Consider the following 15,393-nt stretch of genomic DNA (forward strand, 5'->3'; position numbering starts at 1 on the left):
GATATTCTCTCCACTGGACAGTCAAAGTGATCTCTGCAAAACACAGTCTCATAAGACTGTGTCACAGCCTTTGATAAAGCACAACAGTTACCCCTTACTGAATGGATTAACATTTTTTTCAGGTGATAAGTACAATTTCCCTTCAATATACAACACCAAATACTCCTTATCTGATGGAGGTTTGTCATCATTCAAAAGAAATGGAAAAGTCTGTTTTACTCTAAAAATAGTTTTGTATAAGACTCCATTTCATAAGATTAAATCTTTAAATATTAATAATTATGGTAGTAATAACAGTCAATATTTATTGAGTACCCCTTGAAAGAGAAGAAGGGGGATTATGAGGAACACTTTTAAGGTCAGGATAATTGCCAGGTCTGTCAAAGACTATTGTCAGGACTAGCTGTAGCATGGGGTGGGGGAGATGATACCAGGTTAAGGACAGTGTCCATGGACAGTGTCCATGTATGGATGAGAGGTGTAATTGAGGGAAAACAGGCAATGTCTATAAAAGGTGTGCAGAATGTGTATTCTGCTCTCAGTGTTCATAAATATTAAGAACAGAAAATTTATGCAACGATACCACCAAGGTACTGGCAAATATTTTTAACTGTACATGCAGTCTAGGTCAGGGAACATTGCTTTGATTACATGTCATAGCACTTTGCAGGAGCACATCTAGGTTGGGATGTATCTTAGTCCATTTGTGTTACTATAAAAGAATACCCAAGGCTAGGTACATTATAAATAAAATAAGTTTATTTGGCTCATGGTTCTGCAGGTTGTACAAGAAGCATTTGCTTCTGGTGAGGACTCAGGCTGCTTCCCAGTCATGGCGGAAGGTGAAGGGGAACCAGTGTGTGCAGAAACCACAGAGATCACGTGCTGACAAAGGAAGCAAGAGAGAGAGGGAAGGAGGTGCCAGGCTCTTTTTACCAGCTGTCTTTGGAATTAACAGAGTGAGAACTTACCACCTGGAGAACAGCATCAAGACATTCATGAGCGATCTGCCCCCATGCGTCTAGACACCTCCCACCAGGCCCCATCTCCAACATTATGGGTCAAATTTCAGGAAGATATTTGAAGGGTTCAAGTGTCCAAACCATAGGAGTGGGTTTCAATTTAATTTTAAAAAAGTATGAAATCAAATGTATGAAAATGGAAAGGACTTGCTCTAGTGAGAGTCCCTGAAGCTTAATCTTCACAAGTATGTTAAATCCACCTCTGGCCAGTTGAAGTTTTGAATGTTTAGTTAATGTTCCTCTTGAAACATAGCCTATTCATGTTTCTCTTTGTTTGATGGTGATGGGAACATTTCTCTTTTAAGATTATAGCATATTCTTATTATAGTCCTAAACTTGGATCTTATGTGATAACACTTTATAGTAAGCTCTGCTTCTTCCACCATTTATTAGATATTTTATGTACTTAACTAATTGATGTCTGAAGAAAGATTAAGAAAATAGTATGTGTTGCTTGAGGGAAGAAGAAGTTATAAAAGAGTATGATAGCCAATAAATAACTTGGAGTTATTAACATCAGAGGAAATGGAGCTTATAGAGTGTATAAGCAATAGTGATGGCTTCAAATGGAGATGCTTTACATTTTGAAGAATGATTAAATAATTTTATCTTCGTTCACAGAAACTTTAACATTAGACTGAGGCTTCTGAAATTGGCTTATAAGGCACAGAAAATCTACATGTTTCTTGCCTTCATTTGTTTTGGAGAGTTGTGTGGAGATATGGAATAGGTACAACAAAACAGATGTGCCTATTTACTTAGGTGGCTAGGCAAAATGTTGCCAAATGTGGTGAGCAGGGTATTTAGAATATACAAATTTCAGAAAAACAAAAATAGGGTTTGACTATGTGATATCTCATTCCACCCTTAAAGGCATTGTTTTTAAATTTTTAAAATTCCTTGAAATACAGTTCTAGGAATTATTATAATGAAAATTTAGAAATTGTTAAATAAGTAAGCAGATTTGGTGGTAAATCTTTATGTCAATCATTTTTATTTCATTATATGCATCATGGTACATAGGTCCTTTATGGCATAGTGAAATGGCTGAAATGTAGCATGTAATCATACAGCCTTTGTGGAATAGTTAACTTAAAGAACAGAAATAATGTGGCTTCACCACTTACGAACTGTGAGGCCTTAAGCAAGTTATGTAACCTCTCTTAAGTACAAGGTTTTTCTGTTTTTGTTATTTAAATTTTTTAAACTTTAAAATTTTCCAATTAATAGACTTTATTTTTAGAGCAGCTGTAGACTCTCAGCAAAATTAAGCAAGTAGTACAGGGAGTTTCCATGCATCTTTCCCCCAGCCCAATCTCTACTCCAGCTTCTACACCATCAGTTTGCAGCATGCTGTGGTACATCTGTTATAATCAACGAACCACACTGACACATCATTATTCAGCCAAGTTCATAGTTTACATCAAGGTTCATGCTTTGTGTTGTATATTCTGAGTTTTAACAAATGTATGATGATGTATAACCATCATTGTGTATCAAACAGAATAATTCCACTGCCCTAAAAGTCTCTGGTATTCTACCTATTCTTCCCTCCCTCTCCCTAAACCCCTGGCAATCACTGATCTTTTTACTCTTTCCATAGTTACACTTTCTAGAATGTTATATAGTTGAAATAATACAGGATGTAGCCTTTTCAGATGATTTCTGTCAAATCATAATATGCATTTAAGGTTCCTTCATGTTTTTTTTGTGGCTTAATAGTGCATTTTTTTTATTACTAAATAATAATTCTGTTGTATGGATGTACCACAGTCGATCTCCTACTGAAGGCATCTCGATGGCTTCCAAGTTTGGGCAATTATAAATAAAGCTGCTATAAACATTCCTGTGCAGATTTTTGCATGGACATAACTGTCCAGTTAAACTGGGTAAATATCAAGGAGTGCAACTGGGTAAATATCAAGGGTCGTATGGTAAAAATATGTTTCGTTTTGTAATAAACTGGCAAACTGTCTTCAAAAGTGACTGTGCCATTTTGCATTCCCATGAGCAATGAATGAGAGTTCTTGTGATTCCATAACCTTACCAGCATTCGGTATTGTCAATGTTTTGGATTTTAGCCATTTTGATAGCCATGTAATGGTATCTCATTGTTTTAATTTGCAATTTTCTGATGACATATGATGTTGAACATCTTTTCATACACTTACTTGCCATCTGTATATCTTCTCTGATGAAGTCTCTGTTAAGGTCTTTTGCCCATTTTATTGAGGTATAGATTTTTCATCTGAAAAATAAAATATTAATTATATTACAAGGATTTGAAAATAAATCATTTAGGCCGGGCACGGTGGCTCACACCTGTAATCCCAGCACTTTGGGCGGCCGAGGTGGGTGGATCACGCGGTAAGGATCGACACCGTCCTGGCTAACATGGTGAAACCCCATCTTTACTAAAAATACAAAAAATTCAGCCAAGCATGGTGGCGGGCGCCTGTATTCCCAGCTACTCCGGAGGCTGAGGCAGGAGAATGGCGTGAACTTGGGAGGCGGAGCTTACAGTGAGCCGAGTGAGCCACTGCACTCCCGCCTGGGTGACAGAGCGAGACTCCATCTCAAAAAACAAAATAAAATAAAATAAAAAATAAAATAGAATAAATGATTTAAATCTTTTACCATAGAACCTAGCACATAATATATATGCAGTAAATTTTAAATGATGCCATTTTTATGAGTTATCTACATCATAATAACATAGTTAATAATAACAACTTCTCATTCCACCTTTAATAGTAAATTTTAAAAGTTTAAAATACCTTTAATTATAGCTTTGTGAATTATTTTAATCAATTATAATAATTAGAACCAAATGTTGCTCTCTCCTCCTCACCCCAGCTTCTCTTCCTATTTTTTTTTAAAACATCATTACCTCCAATATTCTTCCTTTTGATTTGGCTTAAAGCATTTCTGTTATTCTTGATTCATAAACTAAATACAGAAAAATGTCTGTCATTTTATTTCTCTGAAACTTTTGTTAAATAAGACATGAATCAGTCATTACTTCATTAAGTAGGCTCAGAAAAATTTTGGATACTTTTGTCAATATGTATAAGAAAGGATTTAATCATTACAGTTTATATATTTTTCAGGTTAATTGGAATATTACCTTGTTAATTTTTGAAATGCTTATTAGGCAGCATAAAGTGTTACTTAAAATAACTTTATGACAATAAATTATTTTCTACTTTTTGTTTTTTGTTTACTGTTCAAAAAGTAATATATTTAAGGGTAAATATCACTAGCAAAAGGATGTTAAAATTTGCAGATTATATATCAATATATAATATTCATGAATATGAATATATATATCAATATATATATCAATATATATTTTCTGGATGACATAATAATTTGTACCTGTGGATAAGTTTGGCCACAACGTAAACCTTTTCTTCACCAATTATTATTTCTATCTAATGATTCCTAAGTGAGTATATGGCCAAAGAGCTCGAGTTCCAAAATCCTAGGTGGATTAATTTACCCAACCTTCCTCCTTTCTCTCTCCCTTCCTTGTTTAGATGTTAGCTATGTCATTTTATAAGATTAACAAGCTTTTTAATATTAGGCAGTTTCATATATTTTATATCTTACCATCATTCATATAATATGGATAATTATGTTCATAAATGTCAAAACATTCTTCACATATGAAAAAAATTTTCTGAAAGGTCACCAGACTATTAAAGAATTTTATATCTAGACCTTGGCTCTTGATTTTAACAGAATGTTTGTTTATAGACAGATTATCTTTTAGTTTAAAATCTAGCCCAGCATTTTGGGAGGCCGAGGCGGGTGGGTCACCTGAGGTCAGGAGTTTGAGACCAGCCTGGCCAACATGGCGAAACCCTGTCTTTACTAAAAATACAAAAATTAACCTGGCGTGGTGGCATGCGCCTGTAGTCCCCGCTACTCGGGAGGCTGAGGCAGGAGAATCGCTTGAACCCAGGAGGCGGAGGTTGCAATGAGCCAAGATCATGCCACTGCACCCCAGCCTAGGTGACAGAGCAAGACTGCGTCTCAAAAAAAAAAAAAAAAAAAAAAAAAAAAACTAGGAGAAAATCTAGTCTGCCTTGGAGTTGAGCTACATTTTAGCATTAAACTTACAGAGCTAAATTATCATTTCTTTTCTGAAAATGTCAATTTTAAGGAAGTCACTGTTTGCATCTCATATGTTATTTGTCTCAGCATTTTTATATCTTTGACTTTTTAACAGTGATTTTCTGTTCTTTTTCTTAATTGAAATAAATTATATCTAAGGAAATGAGAAGCCATGTAGTTTAGGAAACTTTTAATAATTTGACTTTAAATGCCTATTTATGTCATGGCAGAAAATTAAATTCCTTTATCAGACTTGTATATACATGGTCAAAGCAATCATTTATTTTTTTCTTTTAAAATACATGTACTAAAATATATATTTGTGATTATTATTGTGATGCATTTTCACAACCAAAATACAGAGCATTCCAAAATGTTTTCATAAAATTATAGGGAATTTATTTTTCACTTAGGTTCTATAAATAGCATAAAAGAAAAATTAGAAGCAAAATTCTCTGACCTTTTACTGCAAAGCATAGAACCAGAACAACTGCTGAATTGCAAATATTTATTCAGGCCCTGTTTTAAGCCTGCAAGCAAACAAAATGTATTTGAATTTCTGCCAAAGGAGATGTTAAAAAATAGCCATAGTTTGTGATTTAAAAACATGTGGCAGCCTATGTAAAGAGTAAGACTCATGAGTTGGGGTAAAACAATTTTAAAATTGTCAGGTAAAAATAGATACAGTGTATTTTAAAGGTGATCAATTATAGTTACACGAGGGATAGAAATTTCACCAAAACTTTAGATTTCATGGATGTCAAGTGTGTAAGTGTATCAAAATGTCCAATTCCTGTAATTATTCTATGGTTTAATGATTGAATGACGATAAAGCCAACTTTTTTAGTAAATGTAACTAGATATGCATCTATCTGTGTATAATTTCATAAAGGTGAAAGAAAAAACACATCTGGTTATGACTGAATTTGATTTGTCAGCAAATGTATCTTACTTTTTTGTGCAAAAGTCATTCATGATTTAAACAATGATTATATGTAATTTATTTTGACATTCTTTCCCCCTCACTAATCAATATAAGAAGCTCTTTGTATGGATGTTTCAAAGTCAATTTTTGAGTTCATGAGTTGAATTGATTAACATATCATTGTCTTAAAAGCACAGGAAATAATCCAGATTGAAATGCAGCTTATATTTATTTCAATAATAATTATATTCCTTTTATTTTTATTTGTGACTCTCTGGAGTGGTGGTGAAGTAGATTGGTTATAGTAATGGGAATGGAAGATCTTTATTATTCAAAAAGTTGACTTCACCTATGCTAACATTTTTAACTTTCCCATTGTTCCTCTTTCTCCATTCCTTCTGCTCTCTCTCCTGTGGAATGCATTAATCATCTCATACCTGGCACAATGCTGGGTAAGGAGATGGATAAGGTATATAAGAGCTCACTTAAGAAGCTTACTGTAATCTGAAATGTGTCTGTAACTGCAGTGGATTATAAATAGGAATTATATGTTGACTGGTAAGGCCTTTGCATGTGCTCTTTTTCCATCCACCCCAGAATGTAGTTTTCTCACATTGTGGATATAGACTATATGGGAAACTGCTACTTGCCTTTCAAGAATAGGTTTAAAAATGGAATTTAAGAGAGTTTATTCTTCACTTTGTTGTCATAGCATCTTGTAATTTCGCATCTGGAAAGCCTGGCAGAAAGGAAATTTTAATAAATGAATAAATGTTAAATATTATTACTGATTGAACTCAAGTATGTATGTCATTGAGACATTTACAGTACATAGCAGGTGCAGGATGAGTGTGTGTATGTGAATGCATGTTTGTGTGTGTGACAATATGACACATTCAAAAGACAAATTAAGATGGAGAAATCAGGAATGACTTCATAAAATTAAGAGCATTTCGTCAGCCTTGAATGTGAGGAGTTATGTCAACAGGTGGAGAGATGGAAGAGGACATGCCAGGCAGTTGAAACAGCATCAACCAAGTAATATGAATGGGAAATAGTGTTTCTAGCTAATGGAAAGGTCAATAATTTATGAAAACAAAATAGCAGACTAGCATGGAGGTGAAAAAGGCTGGCTCTAAAATTGAGGGCTTGAGTGTGTATTTTGACGACAACCATCTCTTGTCCTGTGATTCTGGACAAGTGACTTTACCTCCCTGTACCTCAGTATCTTTATCAGTCATATAAGAAAAAGAACAGTACATACTTCCTAGGGATAGTGAGGAGAATTATATGATAATATACATAGAAACACTTAGGATCTGGCACGTATGTTTTTACTGTGTGTGTGGTTATTGTTGTTAAAGATTTTTAAGAGTGAAAATTGTAATGGTAAAAGTTAGAACTAGATTTTGAAGGAACTAGAAAGACATGCTAGAAAATTTGGGTTTATTTTTATTACCTATTTAAATTTTATTTGTTTATTTTATATAAATGTAACATTGTAAAGCATAACATCGTAAAGCAAGGCTTTAGTAATCTTTGAAAACAGAAATTAATCTAAGCGTTTGATTATTGTACTTTGCATGTAACATTTAGAAAAAGATGACACATATGTCATTGCTTTATATGATATATCAAAAGATTTTTTTCTCTATACTAGGGATAATGTTTTCCAAAATAATTAAATTCCAGCATTGCCTGGATGTTTCATTTTTTTAAGCTAGAAATTTTTATTTATATATGTATTTATTTATTTATTTATATTATACTTTAAGTTCTAGAGTACGTGTGCACAACGTGCAGGTTTGATACATCGGTATACATGTGCCATGTTGGTTTGCTGCACCCATCAACTCATCATTTACATTAGTTATTTCTCCTAATGCTATCTCTCCCTCAGCCCCCCACCCCCCAATAGGCCCCGGTGTGTGATGTTCCCTGCCTTGTGTCCAAGTGATCTCATTGTTCAATTTCCACCTATAAGTGAGAACATGCGGTGTTTGGTTTTCTGTCCTTGAGATAGTTTGCTGGGAATGATGGTTTTCAGCTTCATCCATGTACCTGCAAAGGATATGAACTCATCCTTTTTTATGACTGCATAATATATGTGCCACATTTTCTTAATCCAGTCTGTCATTGATGGACATTTGGGTTGGTTCCAAGTCTTTGCTACTGTGAATAGTGCTGCAGTAAACATATGTGTGCATGTGTCTTTATAGTAGCATGGTTTATAATCCTTTGGGTATATACCCAGTAATGGGATTGCTGGGTCAAATCGTAATTCTAGTTCTAGATCCTTGAGGAATTGCCACACTGTCTTCCACAATGGTTGAGTTAATTTACACTCCCACCAACAGTGTAAAAGCATTCCTATTTCTCCACATCCTCTCCAGCATCTGTTGTTTCCTGACTTTTTAATGATTGCCTTCTAACTGGCATGAGATGGTATCTCATTGTGGTTTTGATTTGCATTTCTCTCATGATCAGTGATGATGAGCATTTTTTCATATGTTTGTTGGCCATATAAATTTCTTCCTTTGAGAAGTGTCTGTTCATATCCTTTGCCCACTTTTTGATGGGTTTTTTTTTTCTTGTAAATTTGTTTGAGTTCTTTGTAGATTCCAGATGTTAGCCCTTTGCCAGATGAGAAGATTGCAAAAATTTCCTCCCCATTCTGTAGGTTGCCTGTTCACTCTGATGGTAGTTTCTTCTGCTGTGCAGAAGCTCTTTAGTTTAATTAGATCCCATTTGTCAATTTTGGCTTTTGTTGCCGTTGCTTTTAGTGTTTTAGTTATTAAGTTCTTGCCCACGCCTATGTCCTGAATGGTATTGCCTAGGTTTTCTTCTAGGGTTTTTATGGTTTTAGGTCTAACATTTAAGTCTTTAATGCATCTTGAATTACTTTTTATATAAGGTGTAAGGAAGGGATTCAATTTCAGCTTTCTACATATGGCTAGCCAGTTTTCCCAGCACCATTTATTAAATAGGAAATCCTTTCTCCATTTCTTGTTTTTGTCAGGTTTGTCAAAGATCAGATGGTTGTAGATGTGTGGTGTTATTTTGGGGGCTCTGTTCCATTCCATTGGTCTATATCTCTGTTTTGGTACCAGTACCATGCTGTTTTGGTTACTGTAGCCTTGTAGTATAGTTTGAAGTGAGGTAGCGTGATGCCTCCAGCTTTGTTCTTTTGGCTTAGGATTGTCTTGGCAATGCAGGCTCTTTTTTGGTTCCATATGAACTTTAAAGTAGTTTTTTCCAATTCTGTGAATTAAGTCATTGGTAGCTTGATGGGGATGGCATTGAATCTATAAATTACTTTGGGCAGTATGGCCATTTTCACGATACTGATTCCTCCAATCCATGAGCATGGAATATTCTTCCATTTATTTGTGTCCTCTTTTAGTTTGTTGAGCAGTGGTTTGTAGTTCTCCTTGAAGAGGTCCTTCACATCCCTTGTAAGTTGGATTCCTAGGTATTTTATTCTTTGTAGCAATTGTGAATGGGAGTTCACTCATGATTTGGCTCTTTGTTGGTCTGTTATTAGTGTATAGAAATGCTTGTGATTTTTGCACATTGATTTTTGCATCCTGAGACTTTGATGAAGTTGCTTATCAGCTTAAGGAGATTTTGGGCTGAGACGATGGGGTTTTCTAAATATACAATCATGTCATCTGCAAACAGGGACAATTTGACTTCCTCATTTCCTAACTGAGTACCCTTTATTTCTTGCTCTTTCCTGATTGCCCTGGCCAGAACTTCCAACACTATGTTGAACAGGAGTGGTGAGAGAGAACATCCTTGTCTGGTGCCAGTTTTCAAAGGGAATGCTTCCAGGTTTTGCCCATTTAGTATGATATTGGCTGTGGGTTTCTCATAAATAGCTCTTATTATTTCAAGATACATTCCATCGATACCTAGTTTATTGAGAGTTTTTAGCATGAAGGGCTGTTGAATTTTGTCAAAGGACTTTTCTGCATTTATTGAGATAATCATGTGGTTTTTGTCGTTGGTTCTGTTTATGTGATGGATTACAGTGATTGATTTGCATATGTTGAACCAGCCTTGCATCCCAGATGAAGCTGACTTGATTGTGGTGGATAAGCTTTTTGATGTGCTGCTGGATTCAGTTTGCCAGTATTCTATTGAGGATTTTCACATCAATGTTCATCAGGGATATTGATCTAAAATTCTCTTTTTTTGTTGTGTCTCTGCCAGGCCTTGGTATCAGGATGATATTGGCCTCATAAAATGAGTGAGGGAGGATTCCCTCTTTTTCTGTTGATTGGAATAGTTTCAGAAGGAATGGTATCAACTCCTGTTTGTACCTTTGGTAGAATTTAGCTATGAATCCGTCTGGCCCTGGACTTTTTTTGGTTGGTAGCTATTAATTATTGCCTCAATTTCAGAGCCTGTTATTGGTCTATTCAGAGATTCAACTTCTTCCTGGTTTAGTCTTGGGAGGGTGTATGTGTCAAGGAATTTATCCATTTTTTCTAGATTTTCTAGTTTATTTGCATAGAGGTGTTTATAGTATTCTCTGATGGTAATTTGTATTTCTGTGGGATTGGTGGTGATATCCCCTTTATCATTTTTTATTGCATCTATTTGATTCTTCTCTCTTTTCTTCTTTATTAGTCTTTCTAGCTGTCTATCAATTTTGTTGATCTTTTCAAAAACCAGCTCCTGGATTCATTGATTTTTTTGAAGGTTTTTTTGTGTCTTTATCCCTTTCAGTTCTGCTCTGATCTTAGTTATTTCTTGCTTTCTGCTAGCTTTTGAATGTGTTTGCTCTTGCTTCTCTAGTTCTTTTAATTCTGATGTCAGGGTGTTGATCTTAGATCTTTCCTGCTTTCTCTTATGGGCATTTATTGCTATAAATTTCCCTCTACACGCTGCTTTAAATGTGTCCCAGAGATTCTGGTACACTGTGTCTTTGTTCTCATTGGTTTCAAAGAACATCTTTATTTCTGCCTTCATTTCATTATGTATCCAGTCGTCATTCAGGAGCAAGTTGTTCAGTTTCCATGTAGTTGTGCAGTTTTGAATGAGTTGTTAATCCTGAGTTCTAATTTGAGTGCACTGTGGTCTGAGAGACAGTTTGTTGTGATTTCTGTTCTTTTAGATTTGCTGAGGAGTGTTTTACTTCCAATTATGTGGTCAATTTTAGATTAAATGCGATGTGGTACTGAGAAGAATGTATATTCTGTTTATTTGGGGTGGAGAGTTCTGTAGATGTCTATTAGGTCTGCTTGTTGCAGAGCTGAGTTCAGGTCCTGGATATCCTTGTTAACCTTCTGTCTAGGTGATCTGTCTAATGTTGACAGTGGGGTGTTAAAGCCTCCCATTATTATTGTGTGGGAATCTAAGTCTCTTTTTAGGTCTCTAAGGACTTGCTTTATGAATCTGAGTGCTCCTGTATTGGGTGCGTATATATTTAGGATAGTTAGCTCTTCTTGTTGAATTGATTCCTTTACCATTATATAATGGTTTTCTTTGTCTCTTTTGATCTTTGTTGGTTTAAAGTCTGTTTTATCAGAGACTAGGATTGCAACTGCTACTTTTTTTTCTTTCCATTTGCTTGGTAGATCTTCCTCCATCCCTTTATTTGGAGTCTTTGTGTGTCTTTGCACGTGAGATGGGTCTCAATACAGCACACTGATGGGTCTTGACTGTTTATCCAACTTGCCAGTCTGTATCTTTTAATTGGAACATTTAGCCCATTTACATTTAAGGTTAATATTGTTATGTGTGAATTTGATCCTCTCATTATGATATTCACTGGTTATTTTGCCCATTAATTGATGCAGTTTCTTCATAGCATCGATAGTCTTTACAATTTGGCATGTTTTTGCATTGGCTAGTACTGGTTGTTTCTTTCCATGTTTAGTGCTTCCTTTAGGAGCTCTTGTAGGGCAGGCCTGGTGGTGACAAAATCTCTCAGCATTTGCTTGTCTGTAAAGGATTTTATTTCTCCTTCACTTATGAAGCTTAGTGTGGCTGGATCTGAAATTCTGGGCTGAAAATTCTTTTCTTTAAGAATGTTGAATATTGTCCCCCATTCTCTTCTGGCTTGCTTGGTTTCTGCTGAGAGATCTGTTGTTAGTATGCTGGGCTTCCCTTTGTGGGTAGCTCAACCTTTCTCTCTGGCTGCCCTTAACACTTTTTCCTTCATTTCAACTTTGGTGAATCTGACAATTATGTGTCTTGTGGTTGCTCTTCTCGAGGAGTATCTTTGTGGTGTTCTCTGTATTTCCTGAATTTGAATGTTGGCCTGCCTTGCTAGGTTGGGGAAGTTCTCCTGGATAATATCCTGAAGAATGTTTTTCAACTTGGTTCCATTCTCCCCATCACTTTCAGGTACACCAATCAAACGTAGATTTGATCTTTTCACATAGTCCCATATTTCTTGGAGGCTTTGTTCATTTCTTTTTACTTTTTTCTCTAACCTTGTCTTCACATTTTATTTCATTGATTTGATCTTCTATCACTGATACCCTTTATTTCACTTGATCAAATCGGCTACTGAAGCTTTTGCATGTGTCACGAAGTTCTCATGCCATGGTTCCTTTAGCTCAGAGAAGTTTGTTATTACCGACCTTCTGAAGCCTACTTCTGTCAACTCGTCAAAATCATTCTCCATCCAGCTTTGTTCCATTGCTGGCGAGGAGCTGCGATTCTTTGGAGGAGAACAGGCCCTCTGATTTTTAAAATTTTCAGCTTTTCTGCTCTGGTTTCTCCCCATCATTGTGGTTTTATCTGACTTTGGTCTTTGATGTTGGTGAGCTACAGATGGGGTTTTTGTGTAGATGACCTTTTTGTTGATGTTGATGCTATTCCTTTCTGTTTGTTAGTTTTACTTCTAACAGTCAGCTCCCTCAGCTGCAGGTTTGTTGGAGATTGCTGGAGTTCCACTCCAGATCCTGTTTGCCTGGGTATCACCAGCGAAGGCTGCAGAACAGCAAATATTGCTGCCTGATCCTTCCTCTGGAAACTTCGTCCCAGAGGGGCAGCCGCCTATGTGAGGTGTCTGTTGGCACCTATTGGGAAGTGTCTCCCAGTTAGGCTACACAGGGGACAGGGACCCACTTGAGGAGGCAGTCTGTCCATTCTCAGAGCTCAGATGCCACTGCTGTCTTCAGAGCTGTCAGACAGGGACGTTTAAATCTGCAGAAGTTGTCTGCTGCCTTTTGTTCAACTATGCCCTGCCCACAGAGGTGGAGTCTAGAGGCAGTGGACCTTGTTGAGCTGCAGTGGGCTCCGCCCAGTTCAAGCTTCCCCGTCGCTTTGTTTATCTACTCAAGCCTCAGCAATGGCGGATGCCCCTCCCCCAGCCAGGCTGCCACCTCGCAGATTGATCTCAGACTGCTGCGCTAGCAGTGAGCAAGACTCCGTGGGTGTGGAACCCTCCGAGGCAGGCATGGGAGAGAATCACCTTGTCTGCTGGTTGCTAAGACCTTGGGAAAAGCACAGTATTTGGGCAGGAGTGCCTCATTTTTCCAGGTAGTCTGTCACGGCTTCCCATGGCTAGGAAAGGGAAATCCCCAGACCCCTTGTGCTTCCTAGGTGAGGAGACGCCTTGTCCTGCCTGCTTCAGCTCGCCCTCTGTGGGCTGCACCCACTGTCCAACCAGTCGCAATGAGATGAACCAGGTACCTCAGTTGGAAATGCAGAAATCACCTGTCTTCTGCGTCGATCACATTGGGAGCTGTAGACCAGAGCTGTTCCTATTTGGCCATTTTGGAATGCCTTAAGCTAGAAATTTATTCTATTTTTCTTTTGAAAAAAATATATTTTTTGAGACAGAGTCTGCTCAGTCTCCCAGGCTGGAGTGCAGTGGCATAATCTCAGCCCACTGCAATCTCTGCCTCTTGGGTTCAAGAGATTCTGGTGCCTCAGCCTCCCAAGTAGCTGGGATTAGAGACGTGTGCCACCACACCCAGCTGATTTTTGTATTTTTAGTAGAAATGGGGTTTTACCATGTTGTTCAGGCTGGTCTCAAACTCCTGACCTGAAGTGATCCGCCTGCTTTGGCCTCCCAAAGTGCTGGGATTACAGGTGTGAGCCACTGCACTGGGCCTGAAAAATATCTTTTCTGATATCAGTCTTATGGAGTCTCTTTCAATAATAGTTATATTATATTGTAGTTGTATAGTTAAGATATTTTGAAAGCCAAAAATTGTATCTTACTGCAATAGCATGAATTTATTTAGGTAGCTATTGCTTTTATTCTATAATTCAAAATGCAAAGAAACATGTTTTAATAAATACCATAAGGAGAAAGCAGAAAACGGTGTGATGAGACTGGGACATTTCCACTGTTAGGTTAAAGGAATAATAATCAGTTGAAAGTGAATTTGGGCCAGGTGCGGTGGCTCATGCCTGTAATCCCAGCACTTTGGGAGGCTGAGGCGGGTGGATCACTTGAGGTCAGGAGTTCGAGACCAGCCTGGTCAATATGGTGAAACCCTTTCTCTACTGAAAATACAAAAATTAGCTGGGCATGTGGTATGTGCCTGTAGTCTTAGCTACTTGGGAGGCTGAGGCAGGAGAACTGCTTGAACCTGGGAGGTGGAGGTTGCAGTGAGCCGAGATCGTACCACTGCCCTCCAGCCTGGGTGTCACAGTGAGACTCTGTCTCAGAAAAAAAAAAAAAAAAAAGAAAGTGAATTTGGCAAATTCTGCAATGCTTCTAATTAAAGTAATAGAATAGAGAGTTAAAGGTAGTGCTTTGTTAACACAGCAGATAATTCAATTATATTTTTGAGAAAGTAGTTACTACAAAGTTCAGTCAAATTTGTTCAGAGCAGGCCAGGTTGACAGTGATAGTAGACTGGGCTCAGTTCCTCATGTTTGTTTTACTCACTTCATTATATATACTTCCTCATATTCCAGATAAATATAGACAACGTAGTCTGTATCAAATTGCCAGAAATTAACATGGTGAAAATTATTCTATGCATTGATCTGTTTCTGAAAAATTAAATGATCACTAAAGATTTAAAATATATCTGAACTAATCTTTTAATTGGAACCTTAATAATCATGACGGATAATAGTGATCAGTGATTGAACCTTTATTATTTACCAGCTAATATAGTAGGCCCATAAATAGGTTGTATCATTTATAGTCACAATAACCATATACATTATATATTTTATCTAGTACTACTACCCATATTTTATAGCAGTCAAGGTTCAGATAATTATAACATGCTCAACGTCTTACTAACAGTGAGTTATCCAAACAGGAGCAATCTCAAGTTTATATTCAAAGCCCATGTTCTTTTGCTTAATATTTCCCTGTCTCTCCTAAATATATTTTCAGCA

The 15,393-nt window shown here is 36.8% G+C and overlaps 1 protein-coding gene across 4 annotated transcripts in view; it reads left to right on the plus strand.

The window, feature by feature from the left end:
* KCNJ3 (potassium inwardly rectifying channel subfamily J member 3) overlaps positions 1-15,393 on the plus strand; it is a 169,426-nt gene that overhangs the window by 141,660 nt on the left and 12,373 nt on the right. For 2 of the 4 annotated variants that reach the window (XM_063647486.1, XM_054478808.2), the window contains one exon: positions 782-3,473. The exons of the other annotated variants lie outside the window; for them this stretch is intronic. Coding sequence is in view for 1 of the 2 variants with exons in the window: in XM_054478808.2 (XP_054334783.1) it covers positions 782-810 (29 nt within the window). In the remaining variant the exon portion in view is untranslated. Of the gene's footprint in view, positions 1-781; positions 3,474-15,393 lie in introns of those variants that run through there. 4 annotated transcript variants of the gene reach the window in all.

This window comes from Pongo pygmaeus, chromosome 11 (genome assembly GCF_028885625.2).
Source record: "Pongo pygmaeus isolate AG05252 chromosome 11, NHGRI_mPonPyg2-v2.0_pri, whole genome shotgun sequence".
NCBI lineage: Eukaryota > Metazoa > Chordata > Mammalia > Primates > Hominidae > Pongo > Pongo pygmaeus.